This window comes from Rhipicephalus microplus, chromosome 4 (genome assembly GCF_043290135.1).
Source record: "Rhipicephalus microplus isolate Deutch F79 chromosome 4, USDA_Rmic, whole genome shotgun sequence".
Taxonomy (NCBI): Eukaryota; Metazoa; Arthropoda; class Arachnida; order Ixodida; family Ixodidae; genus Rhipicephalus; species Rhipicephalus microplus.
Window position 1 is genome coordinate 153,329,676 of NC_134703.1, and position 25,199 is coordinate 153,354,874.

Genomic DNA, 25,199 nt, shown 5'->3' on the forward strand with positions numbered 1-25,199 from the left:
ATTTACAACTAATTCTTCAAGTCGGCGAGAAATCATGCTCTCAACAATTGACACCACAAATCCAAAGACTGCGCCACGAATTCACACTTCACAGCTGTTGGCCGATTCGAACATCGTGGCCGACATATTGTAGGGGCCGCTGCAGGATGCCGCCATGTTCCTGCTCATGCATTTGATGTCACGCTCTAACTTAGCCACGTGTTTGGAAAAGGAAGTACTCGAGGTTATGCCACACACTGAGAGAAGTGCTTACGCACACACGCTTTGCACAACCCGTTGTCATCTCCTTCTCTGCGTAGCTTTCGGCGCACTCTCTTGTACAAAAAGGAGAACGTACTTGAAGCGTGCAATAAATCTCTCTAAACTAGCTGAGTGTGCTAGTCGGTGATTTATACTTTAGCCAAGTAGCGTGAAAAAAGCACCTTGACGAAAAACACACAGGACAAATGTCAGCTTCCAAGTGAATATCTATCGTCATAAAAACATCCTATATCTAGTGAGTACGGGAACAGTCCCGCAGTCACTGCATATGTAAGTCTCTAAATCTCTGAGTCTTCCATTACTTGATGGATTCTAAAAGCTATTACGGCAGTCGATTTGCAATGCAATTAGCTCTTTTGATGATGACTACTTGGTAAAGTCTTGCTGGGCTGCTTTAAGGATAAGGTGAATCTCCGTCATCTAGTTACAAACATGGTAAAATATTAGCTTGCCGCGAAAAAAAAGTACCACAGATATCCCTCGGGCGGCCTTTAATATGGCTAATTGTTCTGAACAGATACTACTGAACTTATCCCTTTGTCCTACTGGCATCCTTAAAGGGGCCCTCAAACACTTTTTGAAGTAACCGTGGAATAGATTCCTTAAAAGAGCTTACTGCCTCACAAATTTGATACAGATTTGTCGCACACTGCAATCGCATTCTCTCTTCTCTCATCCCAACGAAAAGTGCTCGAAGCTAAGCAGGAGGGGGTGGCATGGGCAACGAAAATACGTCATGTGCACCTTGTGAACTTGAGCACATTTTCTTTTTTTTCTTCTTTTTTTTTTTTTTGAATACGCAACTTTTTCAGTGTGATTGGCACGCACGCATGGACAGGTCGCGGTCTCTTGCGGCGATCCATGTAATGACCAAGCGTGCCCATGTTCAAAAGCCAATCGCTGATAGATGGCCTTCCACGAGTGATTTTGAGTGTCTTCCGTGATTTGCCAAGAGAAGAGAAAGCAATTTTCGGCTGACTTTGGAAATTTATTGCGAATTCCAGGCCACATGTTGCGCTATAATATTTGGCTCCCGTCTTGTCGGGAGTCTCTACTACTGATCAGCATTTTCTGACCATGCTCAAAAAATGTTGCAAGGCCCCTTTAAGAAGCCTCAAAGCCTTGGACTAACTTTGTTAAAGATCACGCCTCCACTACTCACCTAGATGTGCTACTCTGGTCGGGAAGAGCGATCTCCTATTTCATACTTAACATAGCATTTATGTCTGTAGAACATGAGCACTTGATCTGTCAGCCGGAACAACCCAAGGATGTCACGTTTTTTAGGGGGAGTGGAGGCAAATGCTGGCTTCACTTTGCTGCTAAGAAGTTTTGAGTGATTCCACTCCTGGATACTTTTCAATCCCCCTTGTGTTGCAGCATCAGCAAGATTTTAACAACAGTGCATTGCCCTTAGCATGCATTGACTGAGTTGCTTAGAGTCTTTTTCTGCATTTGTCTTCAGAATCGGAAAAACGATGAGGCATCGTATGAAAAAATGCTGAAACTGCGAAGGGACTTAAGTAGAGCCGTGTAAGTATTTGCATCAAGTTATTATTCCTTGAACTCTTGCTTTTGTGCACGACTATGGGAAAAAAAAGGAAATATGTGCCCTTTTGTAGTGCTTCCACTGGCATAGCATTCTCAGCATAGGAATCTGTTGTAATGGAGCTGTTGTTGAGTTTTGATTTGCATGCACTGATTATTACTGTTGGCTCCGTATGCACTAATGTAATTTACTACAATATGCTAATGTCTTATCAAAAACTTTTACAGAATCGCCTTTCGCTGGTTGTCTCTCTCTTTTTGCAGTCACAAAGCACTTCAAATTGTTATTGTGCTTTTTTTTTAATTGAATGTATGTAAGGAGAGGTTGGTGCCAATGCGTGGCGCCGGCTACTCCTGTTATTGTGCTTATTGGCGATCCTGACTAAAAAGTTAACTAATCTTTACTACCAACAATAACACGCAAAAAAGTGCCACAAATTGAAAGCCTAATGAATCTCACATGTGGAAGCTTTTCTGTGAAGTAGTCCAGTCTATTCAAAATAAGTGGCTGAACTGTTTAATCCTGATTTGGGCATATTCAAGTGCTTGCACTCCGCGGTGCACAGCTCAATAATCAATTTCTTCATTACCTTATAATTTCCTGCTTAGTGAGCCATACTGAATCGCTGTTGCTCTTGACGTATGCGCTGGTGGATTATGTCAAGATACATCACTGTGATGAGACATTGCATAATGAAAGTCATTATACACGTTGCTTTCATGCTGTTTAAGCTTGACATGATGTTTATGCTTCGGAGGGGTGCTTAAGCATGCACTGACGCTTGTATGTGCGGTCTCTTTCACACGGGTGAGATCTCAAAGCGCACGACGTCAAAGTGGAGCGAGCACTGCAGTTGCGTGCCGGCAGGAGCTCACACACGCACAGACACTTGAGGAGTGTAGAGTTGAACCGTCCGTGTCATCTGCGACAGGGGCACGTGATTGTAGTGCTGGCCGCAACGCATGCCATGTGCTTCGAGTTTTCCTCTAAGTGTGAAACAGACTGTATACGTACATGTTTTCGTTTGAAGACTAGTTTGGCAGCTGCCTTAGTCGAGCTTTGACCTACTGATTCTGCTAATTCGTAATGACTGAGTTGTTTTTCAAATCGATGTGCGCACGTGCTCAGTGTATGTCATGGGTATGTTCCAGAACACTTCTAGAAATGGTCAAGCGGCGGGAAAAGACGAAACGAGAGCACCTCCATCTCACAATAGAAGTGTTTGAAAAGAGGTAAGTACCGAGCATCGTACCAAGAGCTGCCCTGCTGTGCGTGTCTTGCTTGTTTTCGAATTTTAGTGCTTGAGCACGTTCGTACTACAGTGCGGCAGCAATTTCTGAATAGGGAAGCTTTATTCGTAATGAATTTGGCTGTATGAATTCTTTAAAATTCTCTTGGCATAATGTTACTGTCTACACAAGTACTTAAAAAAAGTTGGCCTCATGGTCGTGTAATGGTATGCGCTGAGTGGGTCAATTGAAATTGAAGCTTTTCCAGACAGATGCAATTATATTAGCAAACTGTCACGCTTGGGTTTCTCACTATGGGTGAAGTGTACGTGCGAGATTGTTTGCGCTTGTATTGCCCTTACTGTAATCGCGCATCATCACATAATTTCTTGCCTGATTTTGTAGCTTGTCTTGCTAGTAATTGCCAACCACTGTCTGAACGAATGATAACGTGGGCAGAGTGCTGCCTTGGTCACCGATGAAGCAGTTGAGTCGCATCAATATTGCCATTATTCATTAGTCTCACAATATTATTAGTCCCCCTTCAAGCATGAATGGGCTGTCTTTAAATGCACGAAATTTACAGAACTTTAAGATGCTGGATATTCTAATGCAAGATGAACAAAGTGGTGATTATTTGTGCTTTTTTGGTAATTATTTGTAATTTAAGATCAGCCTATTCCCGTCTCAACCTCTATAAAATGTGGAAATCTCGAGCCCATAATAGACGAGCAATGTATCGGATACATCAGCCTCGGGGGGGGGGGGGGGGGGGCAACAAAAAAAAAAAAAAGAAGACTCGTAGTGTAGCTTTCGAAGTACATGACATCGAATAGCTAGTTGAACACTGTTGTGTCTTAAACACTGATGTTCTTGCAGCAAGACACAGCACAATGAAGTTGAATGAGCGCTAGTCATCCTGTCCTGAACTGTGTAGAAATGTGCACATTCCATTTCAAGCCAGTTAGAGAAAACAAAATTCAAAACATGGAATGCGTGGCACCTCTACGATTGATCTAGGCTGATGACAATTGCGATTGTACTTTGCTCTCCTCTTACGTTTCTCGTTTCTCTGCAGGTATCAAGTGGGTGACTTCACTGGCCAGATCATGGCAGAAGTAATGGCCATGAAGAATTCCAGGCCAAGTTATGTTTCTGTAAATAATAGTCAATTGTCAAGGCAAGAATCTAGGTTATCAAAGCACCGGGTAAGTGCCCCCAATTCATTTTGCATACTTTCGTTGCAAGGAACTCCAAATATTTGAAAAAATTTACGTACATGATGGCAGGGGTCAACCACCCTCAATAAATATGTTTTTGTGCCAGTTGGCTTTGGTTGAAAGTTAGAAGAGGTGCAGTCACGAGTGAAATTCATGCTAGTAGGAAAGCATATTTTTATGGGATAGTGGTTGGCTACAAACTGGTACAGCATCGCTTCTCAAGAAATATGGCCACTGAAAATCTCATGTTGGCGTTTCCTGATTAGTATTTGTTTGCAATCGTATGCGTTGGCCTCGTGCAAGCCTTAGTGGTGTCGAAAAATTGTACGAATTCAAGAAATTATCTGCCTGCTATATTAATAGTGAATTCTTCTCTTCAAATACTGTGCTGATACTCAAAATTTTTGATCACTAGCTTTATTCAACAATAAAAGTGACAAATAATTCACATTTTGCCACCTCTTCAAGTGGCATTGTCAGTACACAAAAGGCATCCGAATGAAGAATACATCTTTCGTAACATCCAGCAGGGGGCCACAATTACTATTACATGCAGATAAACACAAGTTTTGGCACATGATATGCCAGATATACTCAAACAGGTGAGATGAAGTCTAGTTACAAAGAAGTTGTTTCCCGTACTCTAAGCTGTCTCACTGCACTTTTTTACGACAACCCATTATTTGGGACAATTGCGCTTTCACCTATATGCGGGTGTTTTTTGCAACAGCACGCAAAACTATGTTACTCATAATTGTTTCAGTCTGAAGATGGCATGCCTCGAAGGAAGCGAGAGTACACAAAGCGCCGAAACAAAGAAACTCCTAGTCTGTGCACCAGCCAAGTGAGCTATGCCCGGTCAGAGCTGGAAATGGGCCTGTCTGACATGCCAAGCTCAGATGATGAGGCGCTATCACCGGTGAGTAGCCGTGTACTGTGGTGCGCCGGCTTTGGCAGGGGTTAGTAATAGTAGTACGAGTACAGGGTGCGTTAAGCAGACACTTAGGAAACGTTTCTCTTCTGCTGTGTTTGTTCCATTAAATGCTCATCAGCTGCTCCTCCGATGATTTCCAGGCAGCAAACTGTAGTTTTGTCGAACTTAAGACATTCATTTGATGATAACAAGGGAGGTACTGCATTGCAAATATTAAAAGCAGGAATCTGTCACGGGGCTTCTCAATTTTGTTCTTACTAATTACTAAAAGTAGCTCTAAGCAATGATGATTTGGCAAACACTACAGCAAAGTAAATAAAATCATCAGCTAAGGCAACTATCTGGCAGTCTGGGGATGTGGTTTGCTTTTGTGTTTGCGAAAGTGAGGCTACCGGAAGTAGTGTAAAAAGTAGGCTGAATATAAGCAACCATTTGTGTGATTGTTTTTCTGATGCAGCTACAACAAAACCAATGACATTTTTGGAATCTGTAACAAAAAGTCTAATAGGACTGCAAAACGTCGTTAGGCTCGCTTAAGTTTCTTAATTTGTCAAGACTTGATTAGGTCTCATGCCAAGTTGGTATGGGACTTAAGTCTTAAGTTACACATTTCTCCTTAAGCATAATGGATGGCTATCTGATCCTTGCCAAAATGGAACTTTAGCTGTAAGTACCACCGGCCTAGTTACATATTTCAGAGGAAAGCTTTAAATTTTCTGGTAGCACCTTGGTCTTTGGTTATGTGACACCAGATCGCTAACCACGTAATTGCAATCTCCATTCACTTGCTCACATTTTTTCGCTGTTTGTGTTCAGGTTACATCGCCATCTGACAATGAAGATGAAAATGATCCGGATGGTCCTTACGCTTTCAAACGGAAGAAGTACTGCAACTACCATGCTGTAAGTTTTGCAAGCTCAGCCGCTTCACGCTGCATGCTTCTTTATGGCAAGAACGTCCGCATCATTGTTTTCTAAACGTATCTCCAGACTACAATGGCAATGCGTGCCTTGTTTAAAGGGTCCTTGCAACACTTTTCTAAGTAATTGTCGAATGACTTCATTAAAAGACAGTATTGCCTCATAAGTCAACGGCTGCAAATATGTCTAGAATCATTCAAGTACGAGCGGAGTTGCAGGGATTTGTCACATGCTTTAAGCACCTTTTCTCTGCTTTCCTACCAGCGAGCTCACTGAAAGCTTTGCCGGGAGGGGTACCAAAAAGAAGATACACATTCCTTTGTCACAATTGCAGCATTTTCAGTGCGTTCGTTCAGCTTACTTCCCTGGCTTCAATAAAGTGTGATACCTTCAGTTTGATCGCGAGTGCACGTGCAAGCTGTGGTGGCTACATAGCCATGCAGCTCAAGATGCTCAATTTAGCCAATGGTCATAGACATTGGGTGTCTTCGGTGTATACCATAGTCATTTGGATTCAGGCATCATATGTCAAGAGGAAGAGAGCAGCACTTCGAGATAGGTAATATTGCACTTCAAGTTGTAAAAAACTATTCCTACTTAGGGCAGGTAATAACCGCGAAGCCGAACCACGAGATTGAAGCAACTAGAAGAATAAGAATGGGGTGGAGCACATTTGGCAAGCACTCTCATATTATGACAGGTAGATTGCCACTATCCCTCAAGAGGAAGGTATGTAACACCTGTATTTTGCCGGTACTTAGCTATGGAGCAGAAACCTGGAGACTTACAAAGAGGGTTCAGCTTAAATTGAAGACGATGCAGCGAGTTGTGGAAAGAAAAATGGTAGGTGTAACCTTAAGACACAAGAAGAGAGCAGAGTGGATTAGGGAACAAACGGGGGTTAAGGATATTATACTTGAAATCAAGAAGAGAAAATGGACATGGGCCGGGCATGCAGCGCGTAGACAGGATAACCGCTGGTCATCAAGGGTAACTAACTGGATTTCCATAGAAAGGCAAGCGGGTTAGGGGGAGACAGAAGGTTAGGTGAGCAGATGAGATTAAGAAGTTTGCGGGTATAAATTGGCAGCAGCAAGCACATGACCGGGTCAACTAGTGGAACATGGGAGAGGCCTTTGTCCTGCAATCAACGTAGTCGGGCTGATGATGATGATGATGTCAAGAGGAGAGGGAACGATTCTAGCCGACTCTGAGAATACATTGTAAATTCCAGGCCACTCGCTGCGCTAAAATGTCTGGCTCATGTGTTGTCAGAAGCCTCGACTACTGATTAGCAGCATTTTTTTACCATGCTAAAAAAGTGTTGCAGGGTCCCTTTGGCACACCCTAATGAAAGTACTGCCACAGTTTGGGCATAGTGTCCATGAATCAATGAGCTGTCTCAAAGCACTTTTACGCACGGTTATTCTCTATGGTTTACTGTAAAAAGTTGGACAGAATCAAATTAATGTTGATGTTCAGCTTAGTTAAGGGTGCACATACAATAATGCATTTCTTGCAACATGCATGAGCCTTTTGTAACAGGTGCTCTACTGTGTTGATAATTGCAGTTCATCAACTTCATGTTTGATGTATTGATGTTTAGGCACATAAGATCTCTTGTAAGTTAAAGTATCACCTCACAGAAATAATCCTTTGGAAAGCCCTTATATGGAGTGCCTCGTAATCATATTGTGACATTGGTTTCTAAAACACTACAATTTCAACCAGTCCTGAGCGGGAGGCATTCACCAGAATAAAGAGACGGGGCGTGCAAACTCGGACAGAAAAGGAAAGCTGAGACACCACAAGCGGTGTTTTTGGTGTCATCACTTCCGTCTTGTGTCTGTGCTTTCACACTTTGTTTCTTTAACATGAATACCTTCCAGTGAGCCCAGCTCTCTTTCACTCTAACGAACTCTCGAGATCTCCGGTGTCGTTTTGTGCATTGCACTACTGCTTCCTTCCCCTTGATGTGCTAACCACTTTGTGGTGTTTGCTTGCGCAGCCGCTCTTGGAGAGGCTCGGGAACTACCCCTGGTGTAGTCCTGAGGAAGGGGGTGCGGGAGAGCGCAAGTATCGTTACTGCCTAACCACCCTGACTGTACCAAAGCCCCACTGCATCGGTTTCGCCCGTCGGAGGATAGGCAGAGGTGGCAGGTGAGGCTTCCACTGGCCTTTCACTGCAATTCCACAGCAGCAGCCTACCATGAGTGGTTGTGTCAGCTCTGTACATGCCTGTAAGCATCTTACATGACCCAAAACATTTACCTACCTCCCGTCCCCTTGTGATTGTCCTCAGTATACTAGCTCCCAAACGTAACAACTCTCAGCAACTTTAGCACGGCTGGATGACTGGCCGCTTTCGGAGCAGTGTATTTTGGAGTGCTGGTTGGTTCGAGCTTCTAGCCAAAAAGCAATAAAGGCCCTCTGAAGCTTCTGCGGTCAACTGGACTCTCAAAACAACCGTGACACTCCCACGCTTCAGTCTGTATGCGGTTTCTTTTTTTTTTCTCTCTCTCTTCTTTATTCCTTCCTTTTGTCGTTTCCCTCCTTACATTTCTACCCCTTTCCCAGTGCTCAAAACATTTACCTACCTCCCGTCCCCTTGTGATTGTCCTCAGTATACTAGCTCCCAAAGGCAACAACTCTAGGCAAAGTTGGCACAGCTGGTTTACACAAACTGAAAACTTTCTTCTGGTTAGCCTCCCTGCCTTTCTAAACCTTTTTGTCGCTCTCCCGTCCCTCCTGGTAGTAAACTAAAGAAAGCAAAAATTAACTAAAGAAAGGCCACTTACTTATTCAGAGATGATGCGTAGTGCGATAAAAAAAATTTGCATGTAAATAAACCATGAAACAACTTGTCAAGCAGTGCACAACCATGAGCTGAAGCGGTTGTGTTGCATTGTCGGTAGTGGCTCGAGAGCAAGACCGTAAAGGGTCAAATATATGTATGCAGGTGTGACTTCTCCGTTTGCGAGCACCTAAAATAGAAATGAGTTGTTTCATAATGCAGGCTTGACTCAGTTCGATTTGGTAGAAGCAATGTAAGACGGAACGAGAAACTGCTTTCGCGAAATTGTCAAAAATGAGCTGGCAAGTCAGTGTATCATGTCTGACAGTCTGCCTTTTTACTTGTTCCTCATCCATCTTGCGTGAACATTTCGTAGCGTGTTGAGCACTATTGAGCATGATAAAGGGCTCTAACAGTAAAGCCAGGGCCACCTTTGCCTCGCCTGCAACATCGTAAGGAATATGGCGCAGCACAAAACAGGCTTGGCACAAGTTGTGGCGAACTGTTTTCGTCACAGTGGATTTGTGCAGCCTGAATCTTCAGAAAGCTCGGAATTCAGCCCAGAGGCCGCCCAGGAGAGGATGATGATATTGCGTTCCTTGGTTGGCTTCCCTCCGAAGTGAAGCTTGTAGATTACGTCACAATTGATGACGATGTTGTCATCATCGGTCACTTGAACAATGACAAGATGAGTGCTGCTCTTATTGAGACAGATGAGGCGTCCAACAAAGACCCATGCGATGAACTATGCCCAGTGCATCATACCACAACAAAAGCCACGGACACTCTCGTCGTTTTAGAGAGGTTTTGTTACGATGTCCTAGGCAATACTCTTGGTGCTAGAGGGTTCGTCACATGCCCCCAAACTAGTCCTTGCCATCCAGCTGTCTACAGAAAAACAAACAAGCACCATGGACTACTTCTCGTAATAAAGGTAATGATAAAGGAATTGAAAATGTGCGTTATTATTATGCATTTGTTAATTCGACACTTGGACAATTGAGACATTTTTTTTTCCGCTCCCTTGAGATCCAGCTCAACGAAGTTTTGCTGTATACAATACATATGCAGAACATTAATGCTATCGCAAGGTATCCATATAACTGCTCTTGCAATACAAAGCTTGCAAAACTTTACAAACCTCTGCTGGAAGAATATGATTGTAGCGGGCTGCCTTATCATTGCTGCAAGTTGTCGTCTCACTGAGCATTTTGTTCTTCTGCGGCTTTCCAGGGTATTGCTGGATCGAGCGTGGACTCCGTTGGACGACTACTGGCCAGACCTGGACGTAGCGCTAAACCAGTCTATGCCTAATGGCCTGCCTCCCAGCAATGATTTTCTGTCAGAGGTCAAGAATGAATGGTAAGGAAATGGGGTGGAGAACCTCTGTCCTTTTATGTATGCATTCCGTGAAACCTCATTGATACATTTGCATGATTTGGCAAGGCCAAGAAAAAAGGTAACAAATCAAGACGTACGAATTGGGAGAAGCTTCGACTTTTAGAGATAAACACCATACTGATAGACATACACACTATCGCCTCTCCAATGGCTAGTTCACCTTGGCTTCTCAGTGGAAACCTGTACTGTGCCATGTGGAAAGCCAGAGTGAAAGCGCCTTCTGGCTCGTGTTTTTACTTGCATCTACCTTTAATTTTTACTTATGGCCAATGCTTTTTTTTTATTCACTCAGAACCAAAGGCACCGATACCGCAGCCACCAACGCAAGAAATTTCACAAAACTAGCTGCTTAGTTATCGTGTTGAAATAGAGGCACGACACAATGGAAATGGAATGTGTTTGGCTCGCTTGTAAGCCAAAAGTGTTGTGCAGCACAGCATAGAACACTCGCACTCCACCCTTCCCTTCACAATGTGACAGCGCACTACAGGTAAATGCATAGTGGTCCGATGACCTCGCTCACCACGATATTGTGTTCAGTCTGAACCACAGCAGTGAGCAACGCCACGTGAATGAGTTTTGCGTGCTGCTGCAGTTGTTGGAAATGTGCTACTCGTGTTATTGCAAAGGAGTGCCTCGAAATGGAACTTTTGAAATACACTCAAACCTCATTATAACAAAGTTGCACCTTACACGAAATCAATTCGTTATATTCGAAAATTCGTTATAAAAGTTAATTTCTAACACTATGTCTATTTCAAGACTATTCTTTATTTGCTTCGTTACAACCGATATTTCTTTATATCCGGTTTCGTTGTATCAAGGTTCGATTGTACAGCTAACTCTCTCTGTATATGAAACTTCCTCAAACGAAATCGCTGCCTAAATGGAACAACTGCCTCTGATATGATTGGTTTTGTACTTGAATTCTGCACCCTTGTTTATTTCTCAGTAAATAAAACTCCTGTTAAAGCAAACACATTTTGCGGATCTTTTGGTTTCGTTAACTGGCGTCTGCTGTAAACTGTCTTCAAATATGGTGTAAACTGTGTGCAAATGTGAATCTTTTCTTTTTTACGCGGGAGGAAAAAAAAATCTAGATTCCGACGGCTGAAGTTGGGGGTGCATTTATTATGCGAGTGAGTTGATTACGCAAGTAAATAGAGTATGCGTATCACCGGAAAATCACATTATTCAATGCAAAATTCACCGAGTCCGAAAGAAGTCCTACATGATGACATACTCGAGGGCAAAGGTTAATGTGGCATTGAGTGACACTGATCAGCACAACAAATATGCAGAGCAGAATCGCCTGATGCCACATGAGTCACAGACAACTCAGCAGCCTTGAAATAGCTCATCAACTAGTGCTCTTCTTTCTTGTTATGAAATGTCAGCAAAAACGTTCTAGACGTTAAAGGGGACAGTGTACCTAAAACCTTTTTAAAAGTTCTTTATTGATTTAAATGAAGGTATTTAGTTTATGTATAGTACCGTAATTACTTGAATCTAACGCACACCTTTTTTCCGGTTAAGCTAGTTCATAAATCGCATGCGCCTTAAAATCAAGTACGAAAAAAAAAAAAATGAATACGGTCATTCTATTGCCAACGACAACATTTCCGAAATGGCCGCCCCCTACATGCCGCCCGTGCGTCGGCATGGCGCGTCGGCCATTTCTGCCTATGTGTTTCCCATGTGCGGCACTTCGTACGTGTGCTGAGGAGTTCGTCATCTTGTAGTGCATTAGCATCGACGGCATGAAAGGGCCGACTCCAAAAATTCGAGTGCACCACGATGTCGCTTTTAAAAGAAAAGTCATCGCGTGTGCAGAAACGGACGGAAATCGGGCCACATCGCGGTCGTTCGGAGTTCCCAAAACGTGCGTGCGGGACTGGTGGAAACAAAAGCAGAAGATTGTCGACAGTAAAGCTTCACGCAAAGGCTTCAGCGGACCACAGCAAGGTCGGTTTCCGCAAATTGAAGAGCTGCTCGGCGAGTATGCGCTTGAGCAGCGAGCGGCACAGCGGCCCGTGACGACAGAACTGCTCCAAGGGCGGGTTATGCAGTTAGCCTTAGAAAAAGGGCTAATTCTGAGCCAGTTTAAAGTGAGCAGGTGCTGGCTAACTAACTTTATGAAGAGGAAAGGCTTTTCCCTCTGAAGGCGAACGGGCATATGCGAAAAGTTTCCGGAGCAGTGCGATGAAAAGCCTCACAGTTTTCGGAGGTTCGTCCTAAACTTGCGGCACAACAACGACCACCTGCTTGGGCTAATCGGGAATCCCGATCAGACGCCTCTTTGACATGCCTGGCACCACAACCGTCAAGAAGAAAGAGGCGAAGCAAGTTCGCGTACTGACATCGGTCCACGGTAAAACTACAGTGACGGCAATGCTCTGTTACATGTCAGATGGGCACAAGCTTCCCCCCCGTACTACATATTTAAATGGAAGACGCTCCCGAAAGGAGTCGTTTTTTCGAGTGGTGTGATTGTGCGGGCCAACGGGAAAAATGGGTGCGCGTTGCAATCGAAGTCTCACTTTTTTTTTTTTCGTAATGGAAACCGGGTGCGCGGTAGAATCGAGTAAATACGGTAATTGTGTGTTTATTTGAAATATGCATTTTTTTTTCTAATTGTACAGTATGTAGTTTTTAAATCTCTGATGCAATTTTGGGAGCCAATATTTGCCTAAGCTGAGCAAGTTACAAAATAATTAAGCATATCAGATTGACCTGGAATGAGTGCACAATGCAAGAAAACAAAAATGGATATTCTAAGCCCATTTTAACAGTGGCTGTGGTATGTTAACTATTTGTGGTTGACATTTTAGCTTGACGTAGGCTCGCTTGGGAATGTATAACGTACCACAACTTTTGTTTCAATGAGTTTAGAACGTCTATTCTTGTATCCTTGCATTGTGTACTCTTTCGAAGTCATTCTTATTAGCTACGGCTCCCAAAAAGCATATGAAATGTTTGATATTTTGGAAAGTACATTTTATATATAATGCAGCTAAGACAGGGTACGACAACGATGACACACTGTATGTTCTCCATGATGGCAGGCTGCTGCCTTTGTCGCACAAGTTTCGGTATCACAGGAAATTCTCAGACCTATCTTATGTAAAAAAAAGAGCCTCATTACATTAATGTAAACACTAAATAAAGTTCATATTAAACAGTTATATATTAAACAGTTAGGTTTATTGCACTGGACTAAGTTTTTCGGGCTGTTTAATAAATCGTTATTGAAGACAGCCTGATAAGTGCTAATGCACTCGACCAGTTTTTGGAAAGTCATGTTTGAATAGTCTATAAATTTAGAGCTGTGCGGATAGCAAAATTTCGGGTGCGAAGTTACTTCAAATATCGAAGCATGAGTTCAAATTGAATAGAATATTTTTCTAATATTTTTGGATACTTCGAAGCAAAATTACAAGGGCGAATATGCAAAGGATTCCGAAGCATATGACGAGACGGCAACATGAAAGTGGTTCTTTTGATTAGGCTGATGAAATACTGGCAAGGTGGACACGTAGGTGTCTTGTGAAGGATGACGCAATGTAGAGGTCGAATTGTATTTATATACATCATTTGGTGCAACTGAAGTAACAACAGTTTACATATGAAAGGCAAAGATGCTATTTCCTCATCTTCTCCTCTTCTTACAACTTCTGTGGAAGCCTAACTGATATGACGGACGAGAGTGTAGAACTCCCTTCGTTTCGGAGCTCTGAATCTGCCTCGTAGACATAAGAAAATCTGGACTTTTAGATGCTAAACATCTTCAGCCTCCGATTTTTTGGACTTGTTGCACCCAAGTCTCAGGTCAAAAGAAATGTTTAGCCCCCACTTCTGCCACATCTATAATCTCCATGTTGGAACTAGTGTTTTTGAGTTAATACATCTGTGACCTTAGTAGAGCCTGAAAAGCAGCTTTGCCACAATTCGCATGTGTGGTGGGGTGAAGCATATGAAAAAAGTCTGATATGAAGAAAGTCTGGCCACTGACAATCGGGCACTGACTGTATTTTTCTTCAGGAAGTTCGAATAGTTAAATTTCAGTGTGAATAAAATCAAATGGACAGAACTATTCTAAAAGTATTCAAAATGTCAATTATTCACTCACCCTTACTTTGTAGTTATGTTTGCTACTGTCAAGCCGAAGAAGTTTTTTTCAGCAACTAGACAATTGAGGGATGGCAAGCAGTTATCGGTTATCGATTGGTGGAATGGCCTTTAAAGCTTTTAATATGCTATCATGTTTTAAACCAGCCACTAAACTTACGCACAGTCATGTTTCTGCTTAAAAGCAGGAATGAAGACAAGCGTACGGCGATCAAGGTATGGTATATCAATTGTGGGAGAAGGTCGTATCTTTGTAGTGTCCAGCCGCTTCTCCAGAAAACATATCGCCATAAATGGAGTTGTGAAGCCTGAGCCAATATCTGTCTGGGGTGTGGTTGCATGCCTGTAGCAGTCGTCCTACATGCGGGCACTGATAGTGTGTGTGTTCCTGCTTTACTGCCCTTTTGTGAACTTCCCGTTGACAACACTCTTTCCGTCGTCCTTCTTCTTTCTCTGGTGTTTCATATATCTTTTTTTCCACTCCCACTTGCTCCGATGTTAGTCTAAAGCTTTGTCTTTCAATGCCGGGGCTTACAGCCACTTGCTAATTAGCCCTTGCTCAAATTGCTATCCCTAGAGTTATCGCACGAGGCTGCTTGAGGGGTTGCGATTTTTTCACCCGCCTCCAAAAATTTTTGTTTCAGTCTAAGAGCCCAGCACCGCGATGGCTGGCGCCCACTATGACGCCGGTCTCTTCAGCTGCGAGTGAGTGTGACACACGCTCGGGTTGGTGTGCAGGTTGCACTTCCGGCCACAGCGCAATGGCAGTGGGCTGCTACCCGAGACGTCACGGCCGGAGTCCCTTTCGGGGGGCCCCGTGGGGGCGGCAGCGGCTGCCGAAGCTGGGGTTGGTGCTGGCGGCGGCAGCCATCACCACCCAGGCGTTTCTACACCCGTCACCCCTAGCAACGTGCCGTCCTCGTCGTCGGCCCCGACGACGGATTACGAGAGCTTCCAGAGCCACCAGGAGGAGTTGTTTGAAATGCAGCGCAAGCAGCTGGAGAGGTTAAAAGGTGTGACGACTGCGTCGGGAGCGAGCAATAGCGCAGAAGGGGGCTCCAGGCATCTCGGCATCAGCAGTGGGGCACCTTTGGTGGCATCTGCGCTGGGGAGTGCAGCACCTGGTAGGTCGTCGCACTCGACGCTGGATCCCGCCAGTGTTGAGTTTGCCGTGTCCGCACTGCTGAGCACGACGGAGGTGTCTGGTATTCTGAACTCATTGGTGTCCTCGCCATCAGTAACTACGGCGGCCTCCCTAGGAGACGGATCTGGGTCCACTGTCACAGCTGCAGCTCACGCAAGGCTTGCAGTGGCAGCAGCTAATGGTCCTTCGGCAGACGCAGGTGAGGGCATTGGTTGTGCTATCAACGCAGAATAAAGTGCTCATAGGAATCTGGTAGTGTGTCTTGTACTAATGTCTACTTGGCAGTAGGGGTATGCGAATATTTGTCAATATTTGGGAATAGTGTTTGTCATTTAATTTTATTCGCACTGGAAGTTCTACTGTTCGAACTTTTCTGGAAAATCAATATAAGGCTTTATAATAAGAGAAAATCTGCATGCAGTGGGCTTGATCGTGCATTTTGGGGCGTTGACTAGAACTTCTAGCCACTTCCACCGGTGCCCTGAGCAGTCACACCGCGACGAACTTGGCCAGGGGTTCGTTGCCAATGTGTAAAAAGCCTCTTCATGGTTCCAAAGAGCTACCGCGCAACGCGATTCATTGCTTGGGGCAAAGCACATGTGGCTTTTTCACTTCCACATGTCCGTTGGTGGGATGTCCATGTTCGTTAAGGCGGGCCTGGCTACGGCTCCGAGTAGTAAGCTTGGTTGCAGCATGTATGGCTGTGGTGCTGGGTGTTTCAAAGTACGTCATGCTCGATCACGAGCTCAAAGTGCCATACCGCGACGGTTCCCAACGAGTGTGGCGCACCGTCTCTCTCGTTCCAATGGTTGAGGTTTAGTTTGCAGGTATCGAACTAAAGTCCATAAATCGCATAAATCGGTCCATAAATCGCATGCGCACTAGAATCGAGTACAAAAGAAAAAATTGGCCCCATATCTGCATGTTACACTGCAAATGTCGTCGAAAGACGGTTGTCTTGCGCCTGGAGAGAGTGAACAAAAAGTTTATTTCATGCTCTGCGCAAGAAAATCTTTGAATGGTATTCTGGAGGTGCTGCGTTAGAGTGCCTCGAGCGTGCAGCGGAGGCGAACGAGCGCATCAAGTCACGTCACACGTGAGACATGAGTGCTATCTGGCAGTTATCTTTGAAAACGAAGCGCTCGGGGTGAGCGCCCATCTCGGAGGTGATAAGGTGTAGAACGCAAGGCGACAGGTAGGTGCCACCACCGTGTCGTCTTGGCAAAGCGTTGCATTGTCAGCGCAGCGTAATAAACGGTACTGTTTTTAGAATTACTTATGCATGCCTTTTTTTTAGTAAAAAGACACGCATATAGAATATTGACGTGTTGTTATGGTGCCTCAGATATGTGCAATAATTGCTTTTTAATTTACAATCGCACAAGTATAAGTGCTGAATTATTGAGCGATACTGGTGGGCACTGCAGATGGGTTGGCCGTTTGGGGTACCGTTTGGTGCTGTTTAGGGCATTGTTAAGGGTGGACAGACAAATGTACAGATAAACAGATCAAAATTTTTGTGTCGGAGGTCCCCAAGAAAGACTATCGTCTTTAAAAAAAAAGAAAACGGTCATTCTATTGCCATCGGCATTTCAAAAATAGCCACCTCCAACGCGCGTCGGGCATTTCTGCTGTAGTGTTTCCCGTGTGCGGCACTTCGTACGTGCGCTGAGGAGTTCGTCATCTTGTCCATTCACATCGACGGCATGGAAGGGCCGACTCCAAAGACTAGATGAGTGCACCACGATGCCACTTATTAAAAGTCATTGCGTGTGCAGAAACGGACGGAAATCGGGCCGCATCGCAGTCGTCCGTAGTTCCTGAAACGTGCATGCAGGGCTAGCGGAAACAAAAGCAGAAGATTTTCGACAGCAAAGCTTCACGTAAAGGCTTCACTGGACCACAGCAGGGCCGGTTTCCTCAAATTGAAGAGCTGCTCGCCGAGTATGTGCTCGAGCAGCAAGCGTCACAGCTCCATGCTCCATGTGCGGGCTACGCAGTTGACCTTAGAAAAAGGGCTAACGCGGAGCGAGTTTAAGCAAGCAGATGCTGGCTAACAAACTTTATGAAGAGGAAAGGCTTTTCTTTCAGAAGGCGAACTGGCATGTGCCAGAAGTTGCCGGAGGAGTACGAAGAACAGCTTCACAGTTTTCAGAGGTTCGTCCTAAACCTGCGGCACAACAACAGCTATCTGCTTGTACAAATAGGGAATGCCGATCAGATGCTTCTTTACTTTGACATGCGTGGCACCAGAACCGTCGAGAAGAAAGGGGTGAAGCAAGTGCACGTGCTGACATCCGGTCACGAAAAAACTAGAGTGACGGCAATGCTCTGTTGCACGTAAGATGAGGACAAACTTCCACTGTACCTGATATTTAAACGGAAGACCCTCCCCAAAGGAGTCGTTTTCTCGAGTGGTGTGATCGTGCGAGCCAACGAGAAAGGTGGGATGACAACAGACCTGGTCGCCGATTAGATCCATCACGTCTGCTGAAAGCGGCCAAGCGCCGGTTTGGGCCTGCGAGCGAGTTTCGTGCTCGATCTGTTCTGACGCCATCTCGACCAGCGGATCAAGAACAAGCTCGCTGTGTGCAATACGGACCTTGTAATCATACCTGGCGGCATGACATCACAACTTAAACCGCTTGATGTCTGCCTGAACAAGCCGGTGAAGGACAAGATTCGGGCGCTCTACACCAACTCGCTGATCAATGGACGACACTATTTCACGCCAAGCAACAAGATGAAGCATGCCTTTCTGTAAGACTTTGCTGCATGGGTGAAGGACGGGTAGTGTGTAATACCATAAGCCATCGTAATCAAGGCATTCAAGAGATGTGGCATCTCAAATGCCAAGGACAGTACCAAGGATGAGATGCTTTGGGCCGTTGACACCGATAAGGAGTTGTCCGACGGCGATAAGGACTGACCCATTACACGTTGCAACAACGCCGCCAGTGTGGTCACAGTTTTAGCTGCAGGGCTGGCTGTTTGACTTTGTGTTTTATCTTTTGAAACTTCAGTGCATTAAAACCCTAATACTTGTTTCCAGTGTGCAAAGATCGACTCCTATGGACTTTTTTCTTTTCTCTTCCGTCACAGAAAATGGGTGTGCGTTTCAATCAGTGTATTACTTCTTTTTTTTTTTTTTTGCCGTGGAAACCGGGTGCTCATTACAATCGAGGGCGCGGTAGAGTTGAGTAAATACTGTATCTGTGGTGGGCCTAGTGATAAAAAATCCAAATTATCTATAGCCCCCTGGAGTTTGGTGCCATTCATAAAACCTAAATTATATTGCTATATTTTAATGCCAGTCACATTACCTTCATCATGGGAGCACTGAGAAAGGGCATGCATGCACCGGCAGTGTGCCTAAATGCTAGCACCTCATAAGAAAAGTTTGTGATGGTTTCAGTTGTAGCGAATGCAGAATGAAGCAGGCACTACAACAAGAAAGGGACACCATGCATGGCCCTCCTGTATATTTAGAGAATTTCGCTGCAGCAGAATCATGAGTCCGGTAATCAAAAAACTTAATTACAAAGCAACGGAAATCAATTTGTAAATACTGCGTAACCGTCGCAATCACTACACCACGTTTTCATCGTGGTCATAATTTTACGCTATAAATTCGCCTCACTAGTTTCTGAAGGCTGCTCGAGGAATGGCCTACTCAACATACCAAATTAGGGGATACTACAGCAGTGAAGAAGTCGACAAGCTATTCACGACAGCTGAAGCTGCGGTCGGAACACGCGACCTGTAACTGTCACCAAGCCACTTCAGGCGCATAACTTTGAAGACATAAAAGCTCCTAAAGCACTTATAAACATATACCACTGCCTCGCGGCACACGAAGCAGTCCACTGACCTAAATTTCTGGGAGGTTGCTGGTGAATGCACTAGTGCGCCAGGATATAGCTGAATTAGAAGGCACACACGAGAAGCAGGACAAACGTACTAAATTGCTCATAAGTGTGCCTTCTACTGATGGGTGTAAAACTAAGAAAATTAGAAGATGTTTTCACCCATTCGTTTTGAAGACACTTAGTAGTTAAGAATGTCTAACTCAGTCGAGACCTAAGCCAAAAATCACCAAAAATTCGCCATGTTGCTATCCATGATTTTAGGTCACCAAGGGCCTCTCAGATTTGCCAATTTGGCAAAAAGTAGCCACCAGTGGCAATGCTCAGTGCTGCAATTTAATCCCGCAAGGGCCAAGGCAGAAACCAAGGCTGAGAAGGGGTGGTTACTTGAGGAGATGTGGTGCAAGGATTCCATCAATCTGTCAAGTAGTGATCTGCCAAAGTGACTAAAATCTGGATGGCAATTCTGAAACATAGCTTTACTTTTCAGTTATGTTTCAACACACGATGACGGCATTAGGTTCCTCACGAAAACAGTGTTTTATTAGACTAGCTCACATGCATATGTATTAAGAAAAGTTTTGAAAGAAATTGTGGAACAGATACTCATGTGTGGGCCTTGGGACGTGTGTTTGAGACCCCCGCTCTAAGTGGCGTCAGTTGATGCACACACAACGAATGGGAATGCATGAAGTCTTGCCAACATTCGGGACCTGTTGATGCGTAAGCAGCCGATGACGCACTCTCGGAGTAATGATTACACCAGTGTGTTAAGGAAAACTGACATCGGCAGCGCTCGCCCTACAAATGCAAAGAATAGATAGTATCAGTGTGCCAGCAGGAATCAAACCCAAGCATTCTGCATGGCAATCAAGTACTCTATTTCAATGTAGAGGTCGCCACAATTCGGCCTTTTTATGAAGACACTACTAAAGCCCCTTAATCTTGGGAAAGTACCGCCACCCATTGTACTCGCCGTGTGTCAACCTCTGCTCTTCCTTGCCTCTTTAGCGTCCTCCTGTTCTCAGCCCTTTTTTCTGCTCGATGATCAGTCTCCTTGGTGTTTGCCTTTAGAGGTGTGGGGATTTTGCGTTTCGCTAGTATTTGTCTTTTTTACTCGCGCCATTTTTTGTTGTGGCGACGCATAGCGACCGTTGTACAGGCTTTCTTTTCTGCGCTGCATGCTGGTGCTATGCCATGCTGTTGCTCCCGTAACAACCAGTGTGCAAATGTTATGCATTTTTTATAATACCAAAAGTAAGCACCATGGCTTGTGCAAGAAGCAGTGGCTGCACAACATTGGCTGAAAGAGATTAGTTCTATCAAAAAACAGTGTTCTTTGCGAGGTACTAAAACACTTTCTTTATTGCTGATGTGAAAGCGTCGCCGAAAGGTGCATGCACTTTAAATATTCTTCCAGCCTGATCAGCATCGTATTTTTTTCTCCCGGCTATTTGTGCGTTGCATAAAGATGTGTTGGCCTCATTTATGCTGAATATTCTGCCAAAGCTACATTAGCTCGCCCCATCCGCGATTGTTATTCAGTTTGAAATGCAACACTATGGAATCTGCTTTCCATTGTGAACAGTTACCTCGATACAGCTTCTTTATCACGCTTGTAGTGATTGTAAGGATCCGTTGAACATGAGTGTGAAAAAGAGCGAATGTATGAATAAAGGTCACACTAATGATAGTCTTCAGATGAAGCTTTTTTACGAAAGGGGAGGAGGGGGGAGGTATCTACGTTAAAACAATGATAAAGTGTGATCTGGCACCAGAAAAAAAAATTGTGCAAAAACATACATTTGATACGGTGCTGGAAAGAAAAGAAAAACATAAGCAATGTGATAAAAAAAGATTCGGAAAGATAATGGCACCCTGATAGCGAAAATGAGCCGTCATCTTAGAGGCCGTAGTCGATATGGCTCATATAATCATGCCTGATTTTGCGTGCTTTACGTTTAAGAAACTGGATTGTCTCTTTTACCGGTGTTAGATGTGTAATTTCGATTGTGATCTGAGTCAAGCAACATTGAATTTCTTGATAGCGATCAACAACCATCGGTCCTATATGCATAAAGGGGGGGGTGGAAGAAGGTGAAAGCCATTCTTTTTTTTTTCCCCTCTCTGGCAACGATTTGACTCTGCTCATAATGACAAGATGAATGCCGGAAATATTTAATCTAATATGATAGTGAAGGTTTAAAACCACCTTCTTGCGGCTTTTTGGGCGTGCTTTTCTGTTGATGTAACATGAACTGAAATCATAGCATCAATATGTTTTAACCACAAAGATGTAGCAGTCAGTTACGATTACGATTGTGACATCGTAATTCGGAGAATTTCTGTGCCAATAACCTTCAGCACATCAATGTATGAGTCTCATGTAATTGTGTAAATGAAATTATTCATAGCACCTGAATGATTAGCTGCTATCTGTATGTTCTAGCTATATTTCACTTTGGACCAACTTGAGCCACATATTATGCAACAACTTTTTTGGGGGAAATTGGTGCCGTGCGCTGAAGGTGGGCGGGGGGGAGGCTTGTGGAGGAATTGCGCACGCAGAGGAGAGAGTCGTTACTTTCTTGATCAAAGAGCCTTAGCTGCCACCGGAGCGTGGCACCCTTTGTTACTTGCGAGCCTACATGCCTATATGTGTTCATGCCCAATAAAAAGTGAAGTTCTACTTTCGTCCGGGCCAGCAGCGTGTATGCGTCGGTCTCTGCATGTCCATGCCCCTAAGGCACTAACCACGCGACACTCACAGCCATGCCAGGTCTCGAAACTGCTTTAAAAAAAAGACCTTGTGCAGGCGTAATGTTGGTGAAGTGTCGATTGTGGTTGTAGGGCTGGCTATCTAATTTTACTAGCATTACATATGTACTCCTACAATATGGGCATCACGTGTGGTACTCCATCCAGAGAAGTTGGTCTTAGTAGCACTACAGCCAGGGCTACCATATTTGCAAGCACAGGCACTGTGCATCAGCTTATTGCTTCTGGTATTGGTAATACCAATGTTGCGTTTACCAGAGTTATGCAACTGTCAACAACTGGTTATGTAAAACACATGCGATTGTTGAGCATGTGTCTGCACATACTACATTTGTACAAATCTTTTACGTCATTTCCTAACTTTTCACTCGATAAAAAATAACACAGTCACCATCTCTCAACATGCTTTGCAAAACATAGATTCCCATGGTACGCTGGATCTACCAATATTTTCTTTTACTAAAAAAATTTCGCAGTCACCAAGGAGGTTTCTCAGGTCTTGCCATGGAACATGACATTGATAGAATAAACTGATTCTACTCTTGCACAATGTTAGACATGTAGTCATGTGGTTAGTGTAACAATCCAGTAAGCTTCCACTTGCTGTTGCAAAATGTCGTGCTGTCACGCAACATGTTTTTTGGCAAAGGAAAGTCCCACGTCACCTTAATTGTGTAATCTAAACCGACTGTTTTCGTTCCTCTGTCTTGACCACAGTGCGAACAGCCAGCGAAGGTGATTTGCTGCGAACAACACCCAAGCAGCAGCCCGGAGGCCAAGTGACTCCTGATGCTGGTGCAGAAGCTGACTCGCACGTAATGGCTGCACTGCCACCCGTGGAGCTTGGGAACAAGCTACCAGCATCACTCACAGACCTCCGGTATTCCATCCTTGAACAGAATGGAAACGAAGGGAACAAGTAAGCATTTTTGGCTACCATTTTTGTTCGCATTAGTAGATAAGCATTAGAAGCTTCATTATGAGATAGGAATGGGAAAGGCATCGGTAGCAGCATCAGCACCTAGTAACTCATCAAGTGGGGGGGTGGGGGTGAAGAAGCAGGTGCTTATAGGATGGTTTCACTGCTTGTTAGTGATTTGCCCTCTTCACTGAATGCATGCATGCCAAGTTGCTGCTATTTAGTTCCTTAGTTTGCTATCAAACATAACTTTGTTACCTAAACAGCACACAAAAATTGTTTCCAGAATTTTGCTGTATGCTCTACAGGCCATTGTGACGAGCATGATGGAGCACATACGTTGAGCGTGCTATCTCGGCACAGCAAAGTCGCCAAGTTTTGGTAGGGCATCTCCAGCTTGAGTCGTTTCTGACGGTAGCTGCGAGATCAGGCTCGGCACACTTCCACAGGATAACTGCCTCCGGTATTTTCTCAGCCCCCGAACTGAAACTTCCGTTACAAGCATGCTACCCTCGGTTTAACCCATGAGCATAGTCGTAGGCTCAGTCTTCATGTTTTCCACAGTGTGAACGTACTGACGGCAAGCTTACCTGGATGCCACCTGAAACTACAAAGCACTCACTGTATCTTTAATAGCGGCTGTGATTAACTAGGGTTTTGGCTTCAGAAGGATTCAAGAAAATGCTTTGTAGTGGAGGATTCAAGTGAGGACACAAATTGAACATGCAGCACTGTAATGGCGCTACCTTGGTTCACAGCCGCCACGTTTTTAACATGACGTTTGTCTGAAAAATCGAATGAGATGTTGTGTGGTCTGCAGAATTTCTCCGTGCAATCATTTTGTCGGCATAGCGGGTCGTTTGCAAACTTATAGGGGCTCTAAAGAGCAGAACGATTTTTTGCGTATTAGTTAAGTACAATTTCAAGATTTCAAAAACACTACTCTTATCGCTACATGGCACTTGGTAAGCGAGAAAACGCGCAAAAAGAAAATGCGGGTGGCGATGTTACGTTAAGGTTGCCACGCCAAACACCGCAACGTAAGAAATTTTGAAGGCATCTACTGGGTCCTACGCAGCTTCGAATCGATAAAAATGAAGTACACTGTAATCTCATAGACTTAACATACGAAGTTTCAGGAAATTTCAGTGAGCCAGTTCCTCGAAAATATCAAAAATACATTTTGAAATTTCTCACATCACGCGCAAGTATTCTGACACAAGTTTTGAAAATGAAACTGCAACATTTGTTTTGTCCACTAATAATGAACTGATGGTAGTGAAACATACCGTATTTACTCGATTCTACCGCGCCCTCGATTGTAACGCGCACCCGATTTCCACCGTGAAAAAAAAAAAACGTAAGACATCAATTGCAACGCGCACCCATTTTTCTCGCCGGCCCGCACGATCACACCACTCGAAAAAACTCCTCCTTTCGGGAGCGTATTCTATTTAAATATGAGGTACGGGCGAAGCTTGTGCCCATCTGACGTGTAACAGAGCTTTCCGTCACGGTAGTTTTACCGTGGACCGATGTCAGCACGCGAACTTGCTTCGCGCCCTTCTTCTCGACGGTTGTAGTGCCAGGCATGTCAAAGTAAAGAGGCGTCTGATGGGCATTCCCGATTTGCCCAAGCAGGTAGCCGTTGTTGCGCCGCAAGTTTAGGACGAACCTCTGAAAACTGTGAAGCTTTTCATCGTACTCCTCCACAAAACTTTTCGCATATGCATGTTCCCCTTCGGAGGGAAAAGCCTTTCCTCTAAAGTTAGTTCGCCAGCACCTGCTCGCTTTAAACTGGCTCTGCATTAGACCTTTTTCCAAGACTAATTGCATAGCCCGCACTTGGAGCAGTTCTGTCGTCACGGGCCGCTGTGCCGCTCGCTGCTCAAGCACATACTTGCCGAGCAGCTCTTTAATTTGCGGAAACCGACCCTGCTGTGGTCCACTGAAGCCTTTGCGTGAAGCTTTGCTGTCGAGAATCTTCTGCTTTTGTTTCCGCCGGTCCCGCACGCACGTTTCGGGAACTCCGAACGACCGCGATGCGGCCCGATT

General features: G+C 44.5%; 1 protein-coding gene across 1 annotated transcript in view; it reads left to right on the forward strand.

Moving 5' to 3' along the window:
* The window catches only part of E(Pc) (Enhancer of Polycomb), an 81,830-nt gene that overhangs the window by 45,488 nt on the left and 11,143 nt on the right, over positions 1 to 25,199 (forward strand). Inside the window, exons 6-14 of the mRNA XM_037423518.2 lie at positions 1,727 to 1,794; positions 2,962 to 3,042; positions 4,118 to 4,247; positions 5,023 to 5,178; positions 6,010 to 6,096; positions 8,123 to 8,274; positions 10,142 to 10,270; positions 15,176 to 15,780; positions 22,943 to 23,144. Of these exons, the coding sequence (XP_037279415.2) occupies positions 1,727 to 1,794; positions 2,962 to 3,042; positions 4,118 to 4,247; positions 5,023 to 5,178; positions 6,010 to 6,096; positions 8,123 to 8,274; positions 10,142 to 10,270; positions 15,176 to 15,780; positions 22,943 to 23,144 (1,610 nt within the window). The remainder of the gene's footprint in view (positions 1 to 1,726; positions 1,795 to 2,961; positions 3,043 to 4,117; positions 4,248 to 5,022; positions 5,179 to 6,009; positions 6,097 to 8,122; positions 8,275 to 10,141; positions 10,271 to 15,175; positions 15,781 to 22,942; positions 23,145 to 25,199) is intronic.